The sequence below is a fragment of the Coregonus clupeaformis genome, chromosome 12 (assembly GCF_020615455.1).
Source record: "Coregonus clupeaformis isolate EN_2021a chromosome 12, ASM2061545v1, whole genome shotgun sequence".
Classification (NCBI taxonomy): domain Eukaryota; kingdom Metazoa; phylum Chordata; class Actinopteri; order Salmoniformes; family Salmonidae; genus Coregonus; species Coregonus clupeaformis.
Genome location: NC_059203.1, coordinates 11,326,332 through 11,352,914, shown reverse-complemented (window position 1 = coordinate 11,352,914; position 26,583 = coordinate 11,326,332). Strand labels below are relative to the sequence as shown.

At 43.6% G+C, this 26,583-nt stretch overlaps 1 protein-coding gene across 2 annotated transcripts in view; it reads left to right on the top strand.

Moving 5' to 3' along the window:
• The window catches only part of LOC121577722 (immunoglobulin superfamily member 21), a 294,356-nt gene that overhangs the window by 231,388 nt on the left and 36,385 nt on the right, over nt 1-26,583 (top strand). For both annotated transcript variants that reach the window (XM_041891544.2, XM_041891543.2), the window contains exons 5-6: nt 3,962-4,077; nt 20,835-21,330. In XM_041891544.2, coding sequence (XP_041747478.2) covers nt 3,962-4,077; nt 20,835-21,330 — 612 coding nt within the window. The remainder of the gene's footprint in view (nt 1-3,961; nt 4,078-20,834; nt 21,331-26,583) is intronic.

Genomic DNA, 26,583 nt, shown 5'->3' with positions numbered 1-26,583 from the left:
GATGAAGAGGAGGATGGAGACAGGTTAAACAAATATGTTAAAGCCTTGAGACAACTCAATATTAGGAAGGTGTTCCTAATGTTTGATATACTCAGTGTACATACACATTACACACACACACACACACACACACACACACACACACACACACACACACACACACACACACACACACACACACACACACACACACTTTTACACCCATCAGTTGCTTCTGCTGCTCTGTTCTTTATTTTACTCTTATTATCTATCCGGATGCCTAGTCACTTTACCCTGTCTTCATGTACATATCTACCTCAAATACCATGTACATCTGCACATTAATCTGGTACTGGTACTCCCTGTATATACAGTAGCTCCATTCTTGTGTATTTTATTTTATTTCTCTTGTGTTACTATTTTATTTTTAAACTCTGCATTGTTGGGAAGGGCTCATAAGCAAGAATTTCACGGTAAAGTCTACACCAGTTGTATTCGGCTTGTGACAAAAAACATTTTATTTGATATGATTTAATTTGTGGGCACCTGCACATTGTTCACCATTACTGTTGCTACAAGGTGGAACTGGTTCTGAAGTAATCACGTGATCAGAGAGGGATCTAGTGGCCTTCATAGATCCACCTCTATCACATCTGTGCTCTTCAAAGACATTGTGCAGAAAGTGGTACCACTTAGATAGGCATTTTATTTGGGGGTTTTCCTTTGCAATGGGCATTGGTTTATTTCTGAATGGTTGTATGTAATTGTTTACTTGAGATTACTGTTTATCTGAATTCTTGAAAAGAGTAACAATTTAGGAGTAATACATTTGTCTCTGAAATTACTGTTGCATATTCATTTCTGGATAAGCACACAGCTATATTTGATTATATACACAAATCTATGGTTACAAATGCATGATTTATTAGTAAGCCTGAGTAATGTGCACGTATCCAAATTAAATATTCATAGGAATTAAAAAAGAATGTATGATTCCAACTCCTCAATAATAACTTCATACAAAAGTTACATTTTAGCACCAATTGCCACTTATATGGATATGTTACTCAAATTAGATAATATGGACACTTTGGACAATATGCTGTAGCTCAATTGGTAGAGCATGGCGCTTGTAACGCCAGGGTAGTGGGTTCGATCCCCGGGACCACCCATACGTAAAAATGTATGCACACATGACTGTAAGTCGCTTTGGATAAAAGTGTCTGCTAAATGGCATATTATTATTATTATGTGGAGACAAAATTATCCACTCAAAATTCAGTATGTACCATAGATCATCATGTTTAATTATATAATGATACCATTTTAGGGCTGCAACTTGGAGGCAGAACGCCCTATACTCTGATAAGTAGATTATCACCATCAATGACAGAGAGCTGTTATGGATATTATTGAGTCCAGAAGGTAATTTGTCTGTGATTTTGATCAATCCAACAATCTCTTGGGAGACTGAAACAAACGAGAGGCCATGCATACATTTGGACTGATCACTTTGGGACCACTGAGCACATGATTAAAAAAGTACAATTCCATTAAATAGTTATCACTGAATTACTTTCAGTGAAAAGGAGCCAAGAATGACCTAGGTGACCTTCTCCTTTTGTCCTTTCTCCCCCAAACCCTGGAGATGTGGACTTCAGACCTGCACGCTGAGTAAAAGGGGATGTTGGGAGTATGCCTTGTTCGCACACTGTCTACAGAGCACTAAATCCCTTAATTATCAGGCCTGGGAGAGCAGTCCCCAGGGAGCTTTGTTAAACGTGGTCCTGCTCCACACACTCTCCAATCCCATTTGCAGTTTTTTTTTTTTTGACATCAGGGTAATGGTGCTTGAGTGTGTGTAGAGAAAGAGGGAGGAGGGAGAGGGGGGCTTGGACTGTTAGTAGTATAAACCGTTCCGTAGAGTTGACTGAGAAGGGAAAATAAATTGTTTTCCACTTTAATGTTATATTTCTTTAGAGTTGATAGATGTAGGAGAAGGGGCTGTATCTTTGAAGGCTCTGACCTTGTCGTAGCCAATAAATTCAGAGCAGAGTTTTACCATACACACTTTCAAATGTAGTGGTTGATAAGATTAATATCCTGGACTTGAGAGCCTTTGTCCTTTTGATTCTCCTCCCAGGCCTTCTCTCAAACGTCCTCTCAAACACGCTTTGTCTTTGTATGTAATGCAGAGATAAAGATTGCTACTGAGGCTGTAGCAGTCAGGATGCACAGCCACAAAGTTAAGCAGCACGTGTCACTGCATAGCACTAGAATGTGAAGCTTTACATGTACAGAGAATAAGCAGACATTTTTAATATTATTTGTATTTAACATCATTGAATCCTGGTCTCTCTGCATGGTCTATCTCCATTTGTGCTCATGTTTTTCAATTTTTTTTGGACAAAACTCAGCTGTTAAAGACATTGACATCCTCTTCAAAGTGTAAAGGATTCCTTTGCCCTGGATTTCTTACACAACAAGGGGCTATTGTTTTTTAGTACGAAATGAGTTGGTCACTGTTCGCATGTGTCTAGCAAACTTAGCTGCTATGGCTTTTGCGCTTACCACATCAAGTGTTTTTACATGCAGTAGATATTCTACCATGCAGTAGAGAATTCCAGTTTCAATCTGGAAATGGAATGAAGATGAAAAGGAATTGTGAAATGCAGAAGAGGTAAAAAAAAAAAAGTTAGAACTGATTAGATAAATGTAAGGCTACTATACATTTAATGTAAGACTCTCCTGTGAGCCCTGGCCGTCTATACCTGTGATGCCTCTAACAGCTAATCATGCTCCTGTTTGAGCCCGGCCTCTGTTAGACAGCTAATGGAGTTTTCTAAGGTTAATTTCCAGCCATACGTCCTGCATCAATAAGCAATTAAGAGATGTGGAAACAAAAGGCACTCAGGCCAGCAGACTTTTTCCCCCTTCGTTTTAATCAATTAATCGCTTTGGCATCTCTGCTTGAAACCCCCAAATGGATTTAGACGTAAAAGTGACACATGAAACGGCTCTATTCCCAGGCCAGCACCGCTGATGTGGGATCTTATCAATTGAGAGATTCATGGTGGAACTTCCACTGGGCTCTCTTTTAACCCCCTCCCCTGGTTTCACACACTGTTTCTCTTTCCTATGAAGGCTCAGAGAAGCCAAATGGACCAGAACCGTGCTACTGCCGCATTCTGCTTCCTCTACACCGGGTGTGAAGGGAAATTCACAGAAAGTGTTTCATGTGATAATATAGCGGCGGAATATCGAATGCCACCCACGAGGATGCAGCAACTGGGAAAGCATGAAACATTCAGAGTAGCAAGGAAATGCAGATGTCTTAGACTTTTTTCTGTCTTTCATCCTCCTCAACTGATGTTGTCACTGTGACAGCCATTTGAATTTCCATAGTGTTCCATTCATCCATTTATTCAACTCAACCCCTTTTCACACTCCTGGTCATCCAATTCTATATCAGCCTTGATTGGTTTGTTATTGATTTACGCATTCAGTGAGGGGTTGATATCTTAGGAACTTGCTTTCAAAAAACCAGCACCAGTGTACTGTAACATGTATCGCATGTTAAGCATCTAATTTGATGTGGGGGTCTATTTCCTTTTTCCTCAGCTTAACTCCCACTGCTCTTCTCTGCTGTGAAGTCGTGCTCACATGTTTTCCTTTTGCAGTGACAAGCTTGTTGGTTTCCCCTAAGAGAGCCAGACAATAGACTGCAGATACTGTATGATATGCATGAGCACTGCTCCACATCTTTAACCAGCCCCATCGGACCAACATGAAACCCAAGGGATCCTGAACACAGCATAGGACCCTAGCCAACAGCCTTGCTTTATGACACAAACGATCCTGAGCACAGTGTCAAGGATAATGAGTTTAGAGTTATAATAGCAGTATAATTTGTCATTTTTTGTCCACCTGTGTAATAGCTGTCATGTGTTGTTGCCTAACCTGTCCTTTTCTCTTTCCACAGCACCTCCAATCAACATCTCAGTTTCGGCAGAGAACTGCCCAACTCCATTCAGCCGGTACCAGGCCCAGAACTTCACTCTGCTGTGCACTGCAAAGGGAGGCAAACCTGCACCTTCGGTGAGTCACACATTTAGGCACTTGAACATGCTATACAGTGCAGTATATATAGGGCCAGACACACATATGATTTGGAGCCAATTCACTGTAAACAATCATTCTGAAAGGTTCCAGTCATGTGTACCCCACTGCATTGAGCCATGACCTCAGTCATGGTTGAAGCATACAGTATGAGGAAAAGTAGTTATAGAAGGGGATGTTTGAAGAGATTATTTTCTATGGAAGAGTTTGACTTGTGAATCATAATTAGTACAAATGTAATAATGTAATCATTATAGAGACTATTTGAAAAAATATCAACCAGAGACACACGTGTAGACCGAGTTAAGATCATTAATCTTATCACAAAGTGACTCATTAATAATGATTGTACCAGGAATTGCCATTAGACACCATAATGGCCCCCAATGCTATTCCCTCAACTTTTTGAGATGGCAGACAAGGTAGTAGAGATAGCTGAAGCCACATGCTCCTCTGTCTTCTAGCCTATGAGCCTATGGACACTGCTTGAGTGACGCCACTCACTGTTCATCCCTACTGGTCCATTAATCATGGTCCACGGGTGTATCATAATGTATTCCAGATCCATCTCACAGCTTATCTCCCGCAATTATGAACCCAGTGAGAGGTGAATACAAGGTGAACATGATTTCCGTCTCTCAGGTACTGACTGACCGGTTATATAAAGCCCCATGAGTGCATTCCATGGCCTTCCTGGCACTCTGGTATAAGGATCCCACAGCTGTTTTTAAGTCATTACAGTCCTGCACTGCTGGACTTCTCTACCAACCTTGTTGGAGGAAATTAGATAGATCTGAAAGGCCATATCTCCAAATATGCCTGTACTCTGTTCATTAGACTCCCTGAGTAGCCCTGGTAATGCATAGAATCAACTCACGCAATCGGTTAGAAACTTGGTTTGAGGGATGGTGATGACTCATCAAATCACTGATGCTTCTACGGATTTGGTCAGACTGTAATCTTCTGTCTAAATACATATAGAAGGTAGTATAGTGGGTAAATGCTGACTATGGGTGGCCATTATTTGCCCTTCCTGCTCTCCTTTGTAGCTCTGTAGCAAATATGCTAATCATTATAGAAGGCTATTCGATTATTCACAGAGAGTGGTTTGATTGGGCTTGTTAATGCACTTTATGCCCTAACAGATCCCCTTAAAACCTACTGAGGTCATTTTGACCCTTCAGATCTAAATATCATTCTACAGATTCTTTAACTAACCTTTGAAATGTTGTTTAACTGTTAGGCTGTGGGAAATTAGACAAGAAACCTGCCACTTTATACTGAGTATTATGTAATCCCATCTCTTTAAAAAGAAATCATCACTATGCCAGCCCAAGCATAGATCAGGGACTCAATACAAAAGCACTTAGAGGTTCAAGCATTAAGAGGAGGCATATAACATTAATGTTAAGTTAAGTTTTTCTGGATGAAGATTGAGAGGTTGGAGTGGGCAGTTTAGAGTTATGAGGAGGAAACTGGTTGACGAGGAGAGTCATCTCCAAGGAAATGTAACAATTTCAGTCAAAGCAACTGTGATTGAAGTACTGTATGAATAATGTGTCTGTGTTTGTAACATGGCTAAGCTATGATTGTAAGTAGTGGAGGATAATTGTGTTGACTCCAGAATAAGTTGCAATGCCTCTGTGGAGAGTTAATCACCCTGCCAGAATTCAGAAATTCCAACCATTGGATATCCTAATTCTGGCTGGATTCCAACAGGAATTACACATCGCTTTGCACGCCAGTATAACGTAACTTGCAGGTAGGGTTGCAAAATTTTGCTAACTTTCTCAAATTTCCCAGGTTTTCCAGAAATCCCATTTGGAAGATTCCTGGAAATGGAATAAGGAGGAAATCCTTCAATCAGGATTTCTTGAAAATCTGGGAATCTTGGGAAAGTTACCAGAATTTTGCAACCCTACTTGCAGGCCTGATGTGCCTGAAAATGAATGAATTCAACAACCATGTTTCTGTCACTAACAAATACAGTCATGGGTGGTAAATCTACAATTCTCTCAAAGGCAAGGCACACTGGGAAACTCAATTGGAGGCATGAATTAGTGGGGGCGTGGCAGTTAGTTATTTTTATGTTGTACCTGTTTAAGTGGTCTATGGTAGAGGTACATTTTGCCACTTACTAGGAACATCCCACTGGGCACACGTTGGTTGAATCAGCGTTCTTTCCATCTCATGTTGAACCAATGTGGAATAGATGTTGAATTGACGTCTGTGCCCAGTGGGATATGGCTTTGTCACTGTGGTGGTTCCCTATAAAGGCACACTTTTGTACCTGTGGACTATATGTAAAAATTGAACTATCTGAGGTATGAACTGGGGTACAATTATGTTCCTATAACTAAAGGTACAAAGGATAACCTTACAGGATACAACCCCAGTGACACGCAGTTGTTCCCCTTTAAGAACAAATCTAAACCTTTTTTTCTGAGAGTGTACTGAATTGGCCTGGGTTTTGTGACTGCAACTTCAAATGCCTTTCTGCCTTTTGATGACACTAATTTGCTCTTTGTCAGTGCTATTGCCTGGCAGCTTATTACAAAACTAGCTGTTGTCAGCTCTATTTTCTATGTCATATCTTTGCAAGCCCAGTCTTAGATGCTTTCCTAAACCTTTATCAAAGCATTTAACAGGTCAGCAGTGTTTTGGTTAGCCTACATCCTTTCATGTTGCAGCTTATGTAATCAGCAATCATTTGTTTCTAGGCAGGAGTTTCTTAGGTTGAGGCCAGTGGTGTAGTGGAGGGTAAACACAAGTAAACAGTTTACCCACAATTTGCAGAAAATTCATTTATTTTTTCACTGCAACCAGCGATCATTTTACCCACATATTTTTGTACCACTACATCACTGGTTGAGGCAAAATGTAACATGTAAGCGTAATCAATGGCTGTATACAAAGAGCTGTGCACTGGCTGTGCATTCCTTTCTTTCACCAGTTATTCACCAGAAAGCTTAATTTGTCTGCTTTTAGTGTATTATACAAGCAACAAGCGTGTTGTTGTTGTCACTAGGTACTGTAGAAAGTGCATCATCTTCCGTTTTAGATACTTTTAACAAGCCATTCACATAGTAGTAATAGTTATCTTGTGACATCCATTACAGCATCCTCAGAGCACAAGTAACCATTGATTGAAAAGATGAAGGATAATGACAGCTAATAATGAGAGATGATTAAGCCTCTTTCTCTTTCACTCTCTCACTCTCTCTTTCACGCACTCTCTCTGTGTCTCTCTCTCTTTCTCCACCCCTACTCTCTCTCTCTCGCTTTTTCACTCTCTCTCTCACCTTCTGACAGCACCATGATTAATTGTGGCAACATTAAGGTGTATTTGGGCCATTGCGTGAAGAAAAAGGGTTATTGTTACTAGAGTTGCAAAGGGATGGTATATTACTGGAAACCTTCAAAGTTTACCAGTAAATTACCAGAATTTCTGTATTATTCAAGGATTGTATGTAATCTATCACAAGACATCTAGTGGCCCTTTTGGGTACTTCATATGTTCACAGGTGTCTGTAATTATCTCTGGCCCTTTATGTGGCCTCATCACATGCAAAATATATGAAATAATGAAAAAATTTACAATAAAAAAATAGAACGACAGAGCTGTAACACAATATCCTAAATATAAACCAGCAACATAGTTAATACCATTGGTGTTTAATATGAGGGTTTCAGCATGAAATATCCTTTATATTTTATTTTACACTTTTATTGATTTTACTATGTCAGTATGTATTTGTTGTCAATGTTTTGGCATCAAACTGGTAGCAGTTGTGAAAAAAGTGAATCGTTGGAAGAGTTGCAGATTTAATTGAAAAAATAATGCCATGTTGATTAATGTTGTTTTTTTTCATTCATTAGGCTATTTTCACTTGAACCATATGGTCTATCTACTAGAAAGTCATGGACAATATGGACACAGATATACAAAATGAATACTATATATATCAATAAAACATTTCTTAAAAAGTTATTCAAGTATAAATTACCAAAGTGATGATAGATTGCCATAGATTGTCTGTTAATTACCAAAATTACTGAAGATTCCAGTAACTTTGGTAAACTACCAGTAGCTTTGCAACCCTAATTGTTATGCTTTCAAATGAGCTTTGAGTCAAGGTGTTAGGGCTAGGGGGTTAAGGCTGGCTGTATCTGAAGTGCAGGTGCTTTTCATCAATGTCTATTCACAGGCAGAATGCAGAGCCTACCTCGTGCTGTACACACCAGCTTAATTTCGCCACCACCAAAGCATTGTGCTTGGGCGGGCGTTCAGAATGACATCTTTGTTTTTTTGTCGAAGCTCTCTTGAATCCGAATTAAGCTGGTGGTGTGTGCTCTGGCTCCATTGTCTGAAGCATTTGGGGATGTAGAACAGAGGCGTGATTGATAATCACTTTATTCCACTGTGAAGGACCATGCATAAAGACCACTGAAAACCACAAACAGCTTCTCATTACAGCACAGCTACCACTGCCCACTGTCTAAATTACAGCCAGCAGCAAGACTCATATGCTGACCCCCCCAAAAGTATGTCTATAATGTCTATAACAATGGGGTTTTCATTGCCTTGAGCATGCTGATTAGGCCTAATCTAAAACTAGTGAAAACTGGAGGATTAGGTATTTTAGGTGCAGTTGAAGTCGGAAGTTTACATACACCATAGCCAAATACATTTAGACTCTGTCTTTCACAATTCCTGACATTAAATCCTAGTAAAAAGTCCCTGTCTTAGGTCAGTTAGGATCACCACTATTTTAGGAATGTGAAATGTCAGAATAATAGTAGAGAGAATGATTCCCAGTGGGTCAGAAGTTTACATACAGTGGGGAAAAAAAGTATTTAGTCAGCCACCAATTGTGCAAGTTCTCCCACTTAAAAAGATGAGAAAGGCCTGTAATTTTCATCATAGGTACACGTCAACTATGACAGACAAATTGAGGAAAATTTTTCCAGAAAATCACATTGTAGGATTTTTTATGATTTTTATTTGCAAATTATGGTGGAAAATAAGTATTTGGTCACCTACAAACAAGCAAGATTTCTGGCTCTCACAGACCTGTAACTTCTTCTTTAAGAGGCTCCTCTGTCCTCCACTCGTTACCTGTATTAATGGCACCTGTTTGAACTTGTTATCAGTATAAAAGACACCTGTCCACAACCTCAAACAGTCACACTCCAAACTCCACTATGGCCAAGACCAAAGAGCTGTCAAAGGACACCAGAAACAAAATTGTAGACCTGCACCAGGCTGGGAAGACTGAATCTGCAATAGGTAAGCAGCTTGGTTTGAAGAAATCAACTGTGAGAGCAATTATTAGGAAATGGAAGACATACAAGACCACTGATAATCTCCCTCGATCTGGGGCTCCACGCAAGATCTCACCCCGTGGGGTCAAAATGATCACAAGAACGGTGAGCAAAAATCCCAGAACCACACGGGGGGACCTAGTGAATGACCTGCAGAGAGCTGGGACCAAAGTAACAAAGCCTACCATCAGTAACACACTACGCCGCCAGGGACTCAAATCCTGCAGTGCCAGACGTGTCCCCCTGCTTAAGCCAGTACATGTCCAGGCCCGTCTGAAGTTTGCTGGAGTGCATTTGGATGATCCAGAAGAGGATTGGGAATGTCATATGGTCAGATGAAACCAAAATAGAACTTTTTGGTAAAAACTCAACTCGTCGTGTTTGGAGGACAAAGAATGCTGAGTTGCATCCAAAGAACACCATACCTACTGTGAAGCATGGGGGTGGTAACATCATGCTTTGGGGCTGTTTTTCTGCACAGGGACCAGGACGACTGATCCGTGTAAAGGAAAGAATGAATGGGGCCATGTATCGTGAGATGGGGGCCATGTATCGTGAGTGAAAACCTCCTTTCATCAGCAAGGGCATTGAAGATGAAACGTGGCTGGGTCTTTCAGCATGACAATGATCCCAAACACACTGCCCGGGCAACGAAGGAGTGGCTTCGTAAGAAGCATTTCAAGGTCCTGGAGTGGCCTAGCCAGTCTCCAGATCTCAACCCCATAGAAAATCTTTGGAGGGAGTTGAAAGTCCGTGTTGCCCAGCGACAGCCCCAAAACATCACTGCTCTAGAGGAGATCTGCATGGAGGAATGGGCCAAAATACCAGCAACAGTGTGTGAAAACCTTGTGAAGACTTACAGAAAACGTTTGACCTGTGTCATTGCCAACAAAGGGTATATAACAAAGTATTGAGAAACGTTTGTTATTGACCAAATACTTATTTTCAACCATAATTTGCAAATAAAATCATAAAAAAATTATCTCATTTTGTCTGTCATAGTTGACGTGTACCTATGATGAAAATTACAGGCCTCTCTCATCTTTTTAAGTGGGAGAACTTGCACAATTGGTGGCTGACTAAATAGTTTTTTCCCCCCACTGTACACTCAATTAGTATTTGGTACCATTGCCTTTAAATTGTTTAACTTGGGTCAAATGTTTCGGGTAGCCTTCCACAAGCTTCCCACAATAAGTTGAGTAATTTTGGCCCATTCCTCCTGACAGAGCTGGTGTAACTGAGTCAGGTTTGTAGGCCTCCTTGCACACACTTTTTCAGTTCTGCCCACAAATTTTCTATAGGATTGAGGTCAGGGCTTTGTGATGGCCACTCCAATACCTTGACTTTGTTGTCCTTAAGCCATTTGCCACAACTTTGGAAGTATGCTTGGGGTCATTGTCCATTTGGAAGACCCATTTGCGACCAAGCTTTAACTTCCTGACTGATGTCTTGAGGCCCCGTGTAGCTCAGTTGGTAGAGCATGGCGCTTGCAACGCCAGGGTTGTGGGTTTGTTTCCCACGGGGGGCCAGTATGAAAATATATGCACTCACTAACTGTAAGTCGCTCTGGATAAGAGCGTCTGCTAAATGACTAAAATGTAAAATGTTGAGATGTTGTTTCAATATATCCACATCATTTTTCATTCCTCATGATGCCATCTATTTTGTGAAGTGCACCAGTCCTTCCTGCAGCAAAGCACCCCCACAGCATGATGCTGCCACCCCCGTGCCTCACGGTTGGGATGGTGTTCTTCGGCTTGCAAGCCCCCCCTTTTTCCTCCAAACATAACGATGGTCATTATGGCCAAACAGTTCTATTTTTGTTTCATCAGACCAGAGGACATTTCTCCAAAAAGTACAATCTTTGTCCCCATGTGCAGTTGCAAACCGTAGTCTGGCAGTTTTATGGCGGTTTTGGAGCTGTGGCTTCTTCCTTGCTGAGTGGTCTTTCATGTTATGTCGATATAGGACTTGTTTTACTGTGGATATAGATACTTTTGTACCTGTTCCCTCCAGCATCTTCACAAGGTCCTTTGCTGTTGTTCTGGGATTGAGTTGCACATTTAGCACCAAAGTACGTTCATCTCTAGGAGACAGAACGCGTCTCCTTCCTGAGCGGTATGACGGCTGCGTGGTCCCATGGTGTTTATACTTGCGTTCTATTGTTTATACAGATGAACGTGGTACCTTCAGGTGTTTGGAAATTGCTCCCAAGGATGAACCAGATTTGTGGAGGTCTTTTGATTCTTTTGATTTTCCACTGATGTCAAGCAGAGGCACTGAGTTTGAAGGTAGGCCTTGAAATACATCCACAGGTACACCTCCAGTTGACTAAAATTATGTCAATTAGCCTATCAGAAGCTTCTAAAGCCATGACATCATTTTCTGGAATTTTCCAAGCTGTTTAAAGGCACAGTCAACTTAGTGTATGTAAACTTCTGACCCACTGGAATTGTGATACAGTGAATTATGAGTGAAATAATCTGTCTGTAAACAACTGTTGGAAAAATTACTTGTGTCATGCACAAAGTAGATGTCCTAACCGACTTGCCAAAACTATAGTTTGTTAACAAGACATTTGTGGAGTGGTTGAAAAATGAGTTTGAATGACTCCAACCTAAGTGTATGTACACTTCCGACTTCAACTGTAGGTGGGTCAGTTTGACTGGTGAATATGAAGATATCAATTCCAATTTCTTCTACCTACGGTGTATTCACAAATTTAAAGGAAAATTCAAGATCAGTATATTTTTTTCATAATGTGACAGAGGATTTCATAAAAGGGAATCCATGAAATGTAGCAAAAGGCATTCTTCCCAAAAGTTTGCAGTAATCCATTCTCTATTGTAAGCTATGCGTATAGTAAACCAATAAAATACAGAATAATTCCTAATCAATCATTGAAACTATTTTTAAAGCCTTCTATCTCCCAGAGAGTACCGTCTATCACGTATATACAGTACGTATGTGTGAATGATCCTGAATTATTGAGCCACTTCAAGATAACATAAAGAAGAATATAAAATAATAATGGGATTATATATACAGTGGGGAGAACAAGTATTTGATACACTGCCAATTTTGCAGGTTTTCCTACTTACAAAGCATGTAGAGGTCTGTAATTTTTATCATAGGTACACTAAATCACATTGTATGATTTAATTTGCAGTAATTAATTTGCATTTTATTGCATGACATAAGTATTTGATACATCAGAAAAGCAGAACTTAATATTTGGTACAGAAACCTTTGTTTGCAATTACAGAGATCATAAGTTTCCTGTAGGTCTTGACCAGGTTTGCACACACTGCAGCAGGGATTTTGGCCCAATCCTCCATACAGACCTTCTCCAGATCCTTCAGGTTTCGGGGCTGTCGCTGCGCAATACGGACTTTCAACTCCCTCCAAAGATTTTCTATTGGGTTCAGGTCTGGAGACTGGCTAGGCCACTCCAGGACCTTGAGATGCTTCTTACGGAGCCACTCCTTAGTTGCCCTGGCTGTGGTTTCAGGTCGTTGTCATGCTGGAAGACCCAGCCACGACCCATCTTCAATGCTCTTACTGAGGGAAGGAGGTTGTTGGCCAAGATCTCGCGATACATGGCCCCATCCATCCTCCCCTCAATACGGTGCAGTCGTCCTGTCCCCTTTGCAGTAAAGCATCCCCAAAGAATGATGTTTCCACCTCCATGCTTCACGGTTGGGATGGTATTCTTGGGGTTGTACTCATCCTTCTTCTTCCTCCAAACACAGCGAGTGGAGTTTAGACCAAAAAGCTCTATTTTTGTCTCATCAGACCACATGACCTTCTCCCATTTCTCCTCTGGATCATCAAGATGATCATTGGCAAACTTCAGACGGGCCTGGACATGCGCTGGCTTGAGCAGGGGGAACTTGCGTGCGCTGCAGGATTTTAATCCATGACGGCGTAGTGTTTTACTAATGGTTTTCTTTGAGAATGTGGTCCCAGCTCTCTTCAGGTCATTGACCAGGTCCTGCCGTGTAGTTCTGGGCTGATCCCTCACCTTCCTCATGATCATTGATGCCCCACGAGGTGAGATCTTGCATGGAGCCCCAGACCGAGGGTGATTGACCGTCATCTTGAACTTCTTCCATTTTCTAATAATTGCGCCAACAGTTGTTGCCTTCTCAGCAAGCTGCTTGCCTATTGTCCTGTAGCCCATCCCAGCCTTCTGCAGGTCTACAATTTTATCCCTGATGTCCTTACACAGCTCTCTGGTCTTGGCCATTGTGGAGAGGTTGGAGTCTGTTTGATTGAGTGTGTGGACAGGTGTCTTTTATACAGGTAACGACTTCAAACAGGTGCAGTTAATATAGGTAATGAGTGGAGAACAAGAGGGCTGTTCTTCTACTAATCTCACTGCAACTCCCCTCCATGTCTCCGACTACTACTTTGTATACTTTTCTCTCTCGCTCTCCTCCAACACTACTCACTCTGCCCGTACTCAGATGGCAATGTGCCGTCGCAACCTTCGCTCTCTCTCTCCCGCTACGTTCTCCTCTTCCATCCTATCATCTCTTCCCTCTGCTAAATCATTCTCCCTCCGATCTCCTGATTCTGCCTCCTCAACCCTCCTCTCCTCCCTTTCTGCATCTTTTGACTCTCTATGTCCCCTATCCTCCCGGCCGGCTCGGTCCTCCCCTCCTCCTCCGTGGCTTGACGACTCATTGCGAGCTCACAGAAGAGGGCTCCGGGCAGCCGAGCGGAAATGGAGGAAAACTAGACTCCCTGCGGACCTGTCATCTTTTCACTCCCTCCTCTCTACATTCTCTTCCTCTGTTTCCGGTGCTAAAGCCACTTTCTACCACTCTAAATTTCAAGCCTCTGCCTCTAACCCTAGGAAGCTCTTTGCCACCTTCTCCTCCCTGCTGAATCCTCCTCCTCCTCCCCCTCCCTCCTCCCTCTCTGTGGATGACTTCGTCATCCATTTTGAAAAGAAGGTTGACGACATCCGATTCTCATTTATTAAGTCAAATGACACCGCTGGTCCAGCTCACATTGCCCTAGCCTATGCTTTGACTTCTTTCTCCCCTCTCTCTCCAGATGAAATCTTGCGACTTGTGGCGGCCGGCCGCCCAACAACCTGCTCGCTTGACCCTATCCCCCCCTCTCTTCTCCAGACCATTTCCGGAGACCTTCTCCCTTACCTCACCTCGCTCATCAACTCATCCTTGACCGCTGGCCATGTTCCTTCCGTCTTCAAGAGAGCGAGAGTTGCACCCCTCCTCAATAAACCTACACTCGATCCCTCCGATGTCAACAACTACAGACCAGTATCCCGTCTTTCTTTTCTCTCCAAAACTCTTGAGTGTGCCGTCTCTAGCCAACTCTCCTGCTATCTCTCTCAGAATGACCTTCTTGATCCAAACCAGTCAGGTTTCAAGACTGGTCATTCAACTGAGACTGCTCTTCTCTGTGTCATGGAGGCTCTCCGCACTGCTAAAGCTAACTCTCTCTCCTCTGCTCTTATCCTTCTAGATCTATCCGCTGCCTTTGATACTGTGAACCATCAGATCCTCCTCTCCACCCTCTCCGAACTGGGCATCTCCGGCGCTGCTCACTCTTGGATTGCGTCCTACCTGACAGGTCGCTCCTACCAGGTGGCGTGGCGAGAATCTGTCTCCGCACCACGTGCTCTCACCACTGGTGTCCCCCAGGGCTCAGTTCTAGGCCCTCTCCTATTCTGTCTATATACCAAGTTACTTGGCTCTGTCATATCCTCATATGGTCTCTCCTATCATTGCTACGCAGACGACACACAATTAATTTTCTCCTTTCCCCCTTCTGATAACCAGGTGGCGAATCGCATCTCTGCATGTCTGGCAGACATATCAGTGTGGATGTCGGATCACCACCTCAAGCTGAACCTCGGCAAGACGGAGCTGCTCTTCCTCCCTGGGAAGGACTGCCCGCTCCATGATCTCGCCATCACGGTTGACAACTCCATTGTGTCCTCCTCCCAGAGTGCAAAGAGCCTTGGCGTGACCCTGGACAACACCCTGTCGTTCTCTGCTAACATCAAAGCAGTGACCCGATCCTGCAGGTTCATGCTCTACAACATTCGCAGAGTACGACCCTACCTTACACAGAAAGCGGCACAGGTCCTAATCCAGGCAATTGTCATCTCCTGTCTGGATTATTGCAACTCGCTGTTGGCTGGGCTCCCTGCCTGTGCCATCAAACCCCTACAACTTATCCAGAACGCCGCAGCCCGTCTGGTGTTCGACCTTCCCAAGTTCTCTCATGTCACCCCGCTCCTCCGCACACTCCACTGGCTTCCAGTTGAGGCTCGCATCTACTACAAGACCATGGTGCTTGCCTACGGAGCTGTGAGGGGAACGGCACCTCCTTACCTTCAGGCTCTGATCAGACCCTACACCCAAATGAGGGCACTACGTTCATCCATCTCTGGCCTGCTAGCTCCCCTACCTCTACAGAAGCACAGTTCCCGCTCAGCCCAGTCAAAGCTATTTGCTGCTCTGGCACCCCAATGGTGGAACAAGCTCCCCCATGACGCCAGGACAGCGGAGTCACTGACCACCTTCTGGAGACACTTGAAACCCTACCTCCCCCATAAAAAAAAGAAGAAAAAAATGCCTGCTATCATAAGTTGAATGCACCAATTTGTAAGTCGCTCTGGAAAAGAGCGTCTGCTAAATGATGTAAATGTAAATGTAAGGTATCCTCACTCTTACTGTCTTGAAGAACATTCATGGGAAATTAGGGAGTGCCAAGGATTCCTTTGGTACAAAACAACCTTGGGAGCAACAGTTTTCTCTGTCAAAATGTACTGTATTTTAATTAAAGAAAACATAAATAAACGGAATGCACAGTACAGTAGTATTAACCTTGGAGATCACTAAACTTAGTTTTTACAGCATTGGCTGAGTCCTTGTGACTTACAATGGATACAGCACTTTCTCCATTGTTTGGGAAAGTAGGAGAGATAGTGTCCCGCACTGGTCAGGAGTGGATACATACAGTGAGGGAAAAAAGTATTTGATCCCCTGCTGATTTTGTTCGTTTGCCCACTGAAAAAGACATGATCAGTGTATAATTTTAATGGTAGGTTTATTTGAATAGTGAGAGACAGAATAACAACAAAAAAGTCCAGAAAAACGCATGTCAAAAATGTTATAAATTGATTTTCATTTTAATGAGGGAAATAAGTATTTGACCCCTCTGCAAAACATGACTTAGTACTTGGTGGCAAAACCCTTGTTGGCAATCACAGAGGTCAGACATTTCTTGTAGTTGGCCACCAGGTTTGCACACATCTCAGGAGGGATTTTGTCCCACTCATCTTTGCAGATCTTCTCCAAGTCATTAAGGTTTTGAGGCTGACGTTTGGCAACTCGAACCTTCAGCTCCCTCCACAGATTTTCTATGGGAATTAAGGTCTGGAGACTGGCTAGGCCACTCCAGGACCTTAATGTGCTTCCTCTTGAGCCACTCCTTTGTTGCCTTGGCTGTGTGTTTTGGGTCATTGTCATGCTGGAATACCCATCCATGACCCATTTTCAATGCCCTGGCTAAGGGAAGGAGGTTCTCACCCAAGATTTAACGGTACATGGCCCCGTCCATCGTCCCTTTGATGCGGTGAAGTTGTCCTGTTCCCTTAGCAGAAAAACACCCCCTAAGCATAATGTTTCCACCTCCATGTTTGACGTGGGGATGGTGTTCTTGGGGTCATAGGCAGCATTCCTCCTCCTCCAAACACGGCGAGTTGAGTTGATGCCAAAGCGCTCGATTTTGGTCTCATCTGACCACAACACTTTCACCCAGTTCTCCTCTGAATCATTCAGATGTTCATTGGCAAACTTCAGACGGGCCTGTATATGTGCTTTCTTGAGCAGGGGGACCTTGCGGGCGCTGCAGGATTTCAGTCCTTCACGGCGTAGTGTGTTACCAATTGTTTTCTTGGTGACTATGGTCCCAGCTGCCTTGAGATCATTGACAAGATCCTCCCGTGTAGTTCTGGGCTGATTCCTCACCGTTCTCATGATCATTGCATGGAGCCCCAGGCCGAGGGAGATTGACAGTTATTTTGTGTTTCTTCCATTTGCGAATAATCGCACCAACTGTTGTCACCTTCTCACCAAGATGCTTGGCGATGGTCTTGTAGCCCATTCCAGCCTTTTGTAGGTCTACAATCTTGTCCCTGACATCCTTGGAGAGCTCTTTGGTCTTGGCCATGGTGGAGAGTTTGGAATCTGATTGATTGATTGCTTCTGTGGACAGGTGTCTTTTATACAGGTAACAAGCTGAGATTAGGAGCACCCTTTAAGAGTATGCTCTTAATCTCAGCTCGTTACCTGTATAAAAGACACCTGGGAGACAGAAATCTTTCTGATTGAGAGGGGGTCAAATACTTATTTCCCTCATTAAAATACAATTCAATTTATAACATTTTTGACATGCGTTTTTCTGGATTTTTTTGTTGTTATTCTGTCTCACTGTTCAAATAAACCTACCATTAAAACTATAGACTGATCATTTCTTTGTCAGTGGGCAAACGTACAAAATCAGCAGGGGATCAAATACTTTTTTCCCTCACTGTAAGATGGGACTGCACCAAATGTGCCACTGCTTCTGCAAATCCTGGTCATATTTTCCCTCTCCGAATAGGAAGGACACATCATAGAGCTTGTCTTTGTTGTATGTTCTGTTTCAAATCTTTTATGATTGTGCTTTATAGATTCAGAACTTTTTTTAAATGTCAAGGCTGCCAGCCATTCCATCAACAGTGACATAATGAAATGCTTACAGCCCACGCAATTTTTTCCCAAGAACTAACAAGCACATGAATGGTTCTAGTTTATTACACTATCCTGTTTCTCCACATTTCTTAGCAAATTGGTTTTCTACAGTATTCTACAGTACCCAAACAAAATTATGATTTATTGTGCAGGTAGGTAGTACAGAAGGTAATGGTGGGAGTAAGGTCAAGGATTAGTTGATACTCTAGAGTTGTGAAAGTTGTTAAAGGGAGTCCGTTTAGGAGGCGTTGAGGTCAGTACATACCAGAACCTACAGTGCTCTTAATCTCCCTTGATGTTTCAGGTATAGGCCTACACAGTGCATAGGAAGTCAACACAGCACTGATTAGTTGAATTATATTCAAGGTTCTGTATTTGTACTTGCAGGGATACATGTGTTGTGCTACACAAGGAGATATAGTACACCATATGGAGGAGTCACTTGATCATTGTTTAACCAACTGTTTATGATGTGCTGTAGCTGAAAGCCTACACTACCGGTCAAAGGTTTTAGAACACCTACTCGTTCAAGGGTTATTCTTTATTTTAACTTTTGTCTACATTGTAGAATAATAGTGAAGACATCGAAACTATGAAATAACACATATGCAATCATGTAGTAACCAAAAAAGTGTTAAACAAATCAAAATATATTTTATATTTGAAGTTCTTCAAATAGCCACCCTTTGCCTTGATGACAGCTTTGCACACTCTTGACATTCTCTCAACCAGCTTCATGATGTAGTCACCTGGAATGCATTTCAATGAACAGGTGTGCCTTCTTAAAAGTTATTTTGTGGAATTTCTTTCCTTCTTAATGCGTTTGAGCCAATCAGTTGTGTTGTGACAAGGTAGTGGGGTATACAGAAGATAGCCCTATTTGGTAAAAGACCAAGTCCATATTATTGCAAGAGAAACGACAGTCCAGCATTACTTTAAGACATGAAGGTCAGTCAATACTGAACAGTTCAAGAACTTAAAGTTTCTTCAAGTGCAGTCGCAAAAACCATCAAGCTCTATGATGAAACTTGCTCTCATGAGGACCGCCACAGGAATGGAAGACCCAGAGTTACCTCTGCTGCAGAGGATAAGTTCTTTAGAGTTACCAGCCTCAGAAATTGCAGCCCAAATAAATGCTTCACAGAGTTCAAGTAACAGACACATCTCAACATCAACTGTTCAGAGGGGACTGTGTGAATCAGGCCTTCATGGTCGAATTGCTGCAAAGAAAACACTACTAAAGGACACCAATAAGATGAAGAGACTTGCTTGGGCCAAGAAACATGAGCAATGGACATTAGACCGATGGAAATGTGTCCTTTGGTCTGGAGTCCAAATTTGAGATTTTTGGTTCAAACCGCCGTGTCTTGGTGAGACACGATGTGGGTGAACGGATGATCTCCGCATTTGTATTTCCCACCGTAAAGCATGGAGGAGGAGGTGTTATGGTGTGGGGGTGCTTTGCTGGTGACACTGTCTGTGATTTATTTAGAATTCAAGGCACACTTAACCAGCATGGCTACCACAGCATTCTGCAGCGATACGCCATCCCATCTGGTTTGGGCTTAGTGGGACTATCATTTGTTTTTCAACAGGACAATGACCCAACACACCTCCAGGCTGTGTAAGGGCTATTTTACCAATAAGGAGAGTGATGGAATGCTGCATCAGATGACCTGGACATCCACAATCCCCCGATTTTATAGTTTTGATGTCTTCACTATTCTACAATGTAGCAAATAGTTTAAAAAAAGAAGAAAAAAAACCTTGAATGAGTAGGTGTTCTAAAACTTTTGACCGGTAGTGTATAAACCTGAAAGTGTTGTGTTCATGTTAGGAAGAGTGTTGGTTGTCTGTTTTCTCCCTATTGTTCACATGGAGCCATAGAGAGTCAGTCCCCAGGAGCATGGCCTTACGTCACAGTTGTTTACACAAATTACTGCTATTTACCCAGCAGAGTGAAAAGCCCCTGAGGTGGCATAAAATCAAAGCATGCCTCAACAATCCCCTTTTACAGAAAATCCAAACATTGGCGTAAAATGTACTATATAGGGTAACGATACTTTGATCTTGTGAAAATTGATTCCAAATGTCCAAAGGTCCGTAACAGATTGCGGATTACATTTTCCTCTTCAAATAAAGAAAGAAAGTGAAAATCTAAAATCACGGTATGAGTAGGGAGCTTCACAACTAGCGATGCCAAGGGCAGTAGCTCTGCATCCTGATTTTAAAGCTAATATCTGGAGGTTATATGTTAAAATGGGAGCTTGAATTTCCTGTGAAGAGATTTACCAGCCGGAGATCCTGTAAAAAGCCCTGCTGAACACCAGCTCTGAGCAAAGCTCTGACACATCTCCTCTTCACCAGCTCACTCGTGACTGAATAACCACAGCCCATTATCACAACTTAAAAGTTGTAATAAGACTATTGGAAATGATATACTGTAATTCAACTCCTGCTCTTGCCCCTTTTTTGTCTCTCTCTCTCTCTCTCTCTCTCTCTCTCTCTCTCTCTCTCTCTCTCTCTCTCTCTCTCTCTCTCTCTCTCTCTCTCTCTCTCTCTCTCTCTCTCTCTCTCTCTCTCTCTCTCTCTCTCTCTCTCTCTCTCTCTCTCTCTCTCTCTCTCTCTCAGGTGTACTTTAAGCGGGATGGAGAGTTGATAGAGGTGATATCCTACATCCACCCCTCAGCCGAGGACGGCGGTGGCTCAGCAGGGGTGCGGGGTGCCAGGCCACTCATCAGCAGGGACCTGGACGACACCAAGCTGCAGAGGTCCCTCTCCCTGTTGGACCCCGAGGGCCGGCCAGCCCGCATGTTCACCGAGAGCCCTGAGCGTCGTTGGACCCCGGGCCAGCACACCCAGGGTCGGCAGCAGCAGGAGCAGCCCAGCCCTGCCACGGAGGTCATTCCAGAGACTGTGGTGAGCCGGGAGTTCCCCCGCTGGGTCCAGAGCACTGACCCACTCTACTACTTCAGCCACATCCACATCTCCCAGAGTGATGGCTCTGTGCTGGTGCAGGCCAGACTCACCTGGACCCTTAACCCCCAGCTGGACAATGACGCCATGTTCAGCTGTGAGGTCAAGCACCCAGCACTGTCCATGCCCATGCAAACAGAGGTCACACTGGGTGAGTACAACAGAAATATCCCTCCCCTAACCCACTTCTATCTCCTTGTTTCCCCGCCGCCTTACTCAATCTCTGAGACTCCTTATGTATCCCTCGCAAATCACTCAGAACAACACTGATTTCCAATTGATGCTTAATTGTGTTACAGCTGAATGCAAAACTCTAGTGACTGACAGGGCAATTCATCGAGCTGTCTGTTGCTAATTTGAGTTAACTCACAACCGTTATTGAAGAAGTCAACCTGAATTAAGGAAGTCAAATTAGAATTTAAACACAGCCACGTGATGTCCTGTATTGGAGGAGGCGATGCAGTGCTGATATGATAAATAGAAACATTACCTTCACTGAGAAGGCAGAGTGTGGTGCAGTAAGGAGAGGCTGCTGGTACAGGTACAAGTTACACGCTGTGTGCACACTCCATTTCCTCAGAGCTCCAGCTTTAATCTCCTTCACACCTTTAGAGGTGACTTCTCCTCCTGCTAGTGTCCCTTTCTCACCGTGGTGTGTTGATAGACATGGGGCGGCACTGACTGCTCACCCTTTAACTGTGGGAAGCTTTTCATAGTTTTGCTGTTAGAACAACAATAACAGTGGAGCTAGAAAAACACTCAACCAACACAGAAGGACCAGTGTTTAGGGTCTATAAAGGATTTACCAATCACGGCTAACAAGTGGCTATGTGTCAGCAAAGAGCTAGCACAGTGCTTAAGGGCCTGCATAGTGCATATCATTTTACATTTACATTTACATCATTTAGCAGACGCTCTTATCCAGAGCGACTTACAAATTGGTGCATTTAACTTATGATAGCCAGTGGGACAACCACCTTTTTTAAATTATTTTTTTATGGGGGGTGGGGGAAGAAGGATTACTTTATACTATTCCAGGTATTCCTTAAAGAGGTAGGGTTTCAAGTGTCTCCGGAAGGTGGTCAGTGACTCCGCTGTCCTGGCATCGTGGGGGAGCTTGTTCCACTATTGGGGTGCCAGAGCAGCGAATAGCTTTGACTGGGCTGAGCGGGAACTGTGCTTCCGTAGAGGTAGGGGAGCTAGCAGGCCAGAGGTGGATGAACGTAGTGCCCTCGTTTGGGTGTAGGGTCTGATCAGAGCCTGAAGGTAAGGAGGTGCCGTTCCCCTCACAGCTCCGTAGGCAAGCACCATGGTCTTGTAGTAGATGCGAGCCTCAACTGGAAGCCAGTGGAGTGTGCGGAGGAGCGGGGTGACATGAGAGAAATTGGGAAGGTCGAACAACAGATGGGCTGCAGCGTTCTGGATAAGTTGTAGGGTTTTAATGGCACAGGCAGGGAGCCCAGCCAACAGCGAGTTGCAGTAATCCAGACGGGAGATGACAAGTGCCTGGATTAGGACCTGTGCCGCTTTCTGTGTAAGGTAGGGTCGTACTCTGCAAATGTTGTAGAGCATGAACCTGCAGGATCAGGTCACCGCTTTGATGTTAGCCGAGAATGACAGGGTGTTGTACAGGGTCACGCCAAGGTTCTTTGCACTCTGGGAGGAGGACACAATGGACACAGTTGTCAACCGTGATGGCGAGATCATGGATCGAGCAGTCCTTCCACCGGGAGGAAGAGCAGCTCCGTCTTGCTGAGGTTCAGCTTGAGGTGGTGATCCGACATCCACACTGATATGTCTGCCAGACATGCAGAGATGCGATTCACCACCTGGTTCTCAGAAGGGGGAAAGGAGAAAATTAATTGTGTGTCGTCTGCATAGCAATGATAGGAGAGACCATGTGAGGATATGACAGAGCCAAGTGACTTGGTGTATAGAGAGAATAGGAGAGGGCCTAGAACTGAGCCCTCGGGGACACCAGTGGTGAAAGCACGTGGTGCAGAGACAGATTCTCACCACGCCACCTGGTAGGAGCGACCTGTCAGGTAGGACGCAATCCAAGAGTGAGCAGCGCCGGAGATGCCCAATAAATGTTCAATCTGTTTATAATTTTATATTAAAGTAACTGCCCAGTGAAAATCTCACTTTTAAAAATTCATATTCTGTTAACTCATCCAAATAATGTTATTGACTCGTCCTATACTCGTATTTGTGGCCAAAGCATAAATTGTAGGGTAGAAAAAACACACAGACCATTTCAAATATGCTTGCTATTTCCTCATGGAACATGATGTCATCTCCTTGAGGAGGATGAGCTGGCAAATCAGCAGTTTATAGAAGGATGACCAATCATAGGTACACTTCAACTGTGAGAGACGGAATCTAAAACAAAAATCCAGAAAATCACATTGTATGATTTTTAAGTAATTAATTAGCATTTTATTGCATGACATAAGTATTTGATACATCAGAAAAGCAGAACTTAATATTTGGTACAGAAACCTTTGTTTGCAATTACAGAGATCATACGTTTCCTGTAGGTCTTGACCAGGTTTGCACACACTGCAGCAGGGATTTTGGCCCACTCCTCCATACAGACCTTCTCCAGATCCTTCAGGTTTCGGGGCTGTCACTGGGCAATATGGACTTTCAGCTCCCTAGCCAGTCTCCAGGACCTTGAGATGCTTCTTACGGAGCCACTCCTTAGTTGCCCTGGCTGTGTGTTTCGGGACGTTGTCATGCTGGAAGACCCAGCCACAACCCATCTTCAATGCTCTTACTGAGGGAAGGAGGTTGTTGGACAAGATCTCGTGATACATGGCCCCATCCATCCTCCCCTCAATACGGTGCAGTCGTACTGTCCCCTTTGGAGAAAAGCATCCCCAAAGAATGATGTTTCCACCTCCATGCTTCACGGTTGGGATGGTGTTCTTGGGGTTGTACTCATCCTTCTTCTTCCTCCAAACACGGCGAGTGGAGTTTACACCAAAAAGCTATATTTTTGTCTCATCAGACCACATGACCTTCTCCCATTCCTCCTCTGGATCATCCAAAACAAAACAAAACAAAACAAAGTCAAAAATACAACAGAAATACATATATATACAGTGTGTGCAAATGTAGCAAGTTATGGAGGTAAGGCAATAAATAGGCTATAGTGCAAAATAATTACAATTAGTATTAACACTGGAATGATAGATGTGCAAGAGATGATGTGCAAATAGAGATACTGGGGTACAAATGAGCAAAATAAATAACAATGTAGGGATGAGGTAGTTGGGCGGGCTAATTTCAGATGGGCTGTGTACAGGTGCAGTGATCGGTAAGGTGCTCTGACAACTGATGCTTAAAGTTAGTGAGGGAGATAAGTGTCTCCAGCTTCAGAGATTTTTGCATTTCGTTCCAGTCATTGGCAGCAGAGAACTGGAAGGAATTGCGGCCAAAGGAGGTGTTGGCTTTGGGGATGACCAGTGAGATATACCTGCTGGAGCGCAGACTACGGGTGGGTGTTGCTATGGTGACCAATGAGCTAAGATAAGGCGGGGATTTGCCTAGCAGTGATTTATAGATGGCCTGGAGCCAGTGGGTTTGGCGACGAATATATAGTGAGGACCAGCCAACAAGAGCGCACAGGTCACAGTGGTGGGTATTATATGGGGCTTTGGAGACAAAACGGATGGCACTGTGATAGACTACATCCAATTTGCTGAGTAGGGTGTTGGAGGCTATTTTGTAAATGACATCGCCGAAGTCAAGGATTGGTAGGATAGTCAGTTTTACGAGGGCATGTTTGGCAGCATGAGTGAAGGAGGCTTTGTTGCGAAATAGGAAACCGATTCTAGATTTAACTTTGGATTGGAGATTCTTAATGTGAGTCTGGAAGGAGAGTTTACAGTCTAACCAGACACCTAGATATTTGTAGTTGTCCACATACTCTAGGTCAGACCCGTCGAGAGTAGTGATTCTAGTCGGGTGGGCGGGTGCAAGCAGCGTTCGGTTGAAGAGCATGCATTTAGTTTTACTAGTGTTTAAGAGCAGTTGGAGGCTACTGAAGGAGTGTTGTATGGCATTGAAGCTCGTTTGGAGGTTTGTTAACACAGTGTCCAATGAAGGGCCAGATGTATACAAAATGGTGTCGTCTGCGTAGAGGTGGATCTGAGAGTCACCAGCAGCAAGAGCGACGTCATTGATATACACAGAGAAAAGAGTCGGCCCAAGAATTGAACCCTGTGGCACCCCCATAGAGACTGCCAGAGGTCCAGACAACAGGCCCTCCGATTTGACACATTGAACTCTATCTGAGAAGTAGTGGTGAACCAGGCGAGGCAGTCATTTGAGAAACCAAGGCTATTTAGTCTGCCAATAAGAATGCGGTGGTTGACAGAGTCGAAAGCCTTGGCCAGGTCAATGTAAACGGCTGCACAGTACTGTCTATTATCGATCGCGGTTATAATATCGTTTAGGACCTTGAGCGTGGCTGAAGTGCACCCATGACCAGCTCGGAAACCGTATTGCTTAGCGGAGAAGGTACGGTGGGATTCGAAATGGTCGGTGATTTGTTTGTTGACTTGGCTTTCAAAAACTTTTGAAAGGCAGGGCAGGATGGATATGGGTCTGTAACAGTTTGGATCTAGAGTGTCACCCCCTTTGAAGAGGGGGATGACCGCGGCAGCTTTCCAATCTCTGGGGATCTCAGACGTTACGAAAGAGAGGTTGAACAGGCTAGTAATAGGGGTTGCGACAATTTCGGCGGCTAGTTTTAGAAAGAAAGGGTCCAGATTGTCTAGCCCAGATGATTTGTAGGGGTCCAGATTTTGCAGCTCTTTCAGAACATCAGCTGTCTGGATTTGTGTGAAGGAGAAGCGGGGGGGGCATGGGCAAGTTGCAGCGGAGGGTGCAGAGCTGGTGGCCGGGGTAGTGGTAGCCAGGTGGAAAGCATGGCCAGCCGTAGCAAAATGCTTGTTGAAATTCTCGATTATTGTAGATTTATCGGTGGTGATAGTTGTTTCCTAGCCTCAGTGCAGTGGGCAGCTGGGAGGAAGTGCTCTTATTTTCCATGGACTTTACAGTGTCCCAAAACTTTTTGGAGTTAGTGCTACAGGATGCAAATTTCTGTTTGAAAAAGTTAGCCTTTGCTTTCCTAACTGCTTGTGTATATTGGTTCCTAACTTCCCTGAAAAGTTGCATATCGCGGGGGCTATTTGATGCTAATGCAGTACGCCACAGGATGTTTTTGTGCTGGTCAAGGGCAGTCAAGTCTGAGGAGAACCAGGGGCTATATCTGTTCTTAGTTCTGTATTTTTTGAATGGGGCATGTTTATTTAAGATTGAGAGGAAATTACTTTTAACGAACAACCAGGCATCCTCTACTGACGGAATGAGATCTATATCCATCCAGGATACC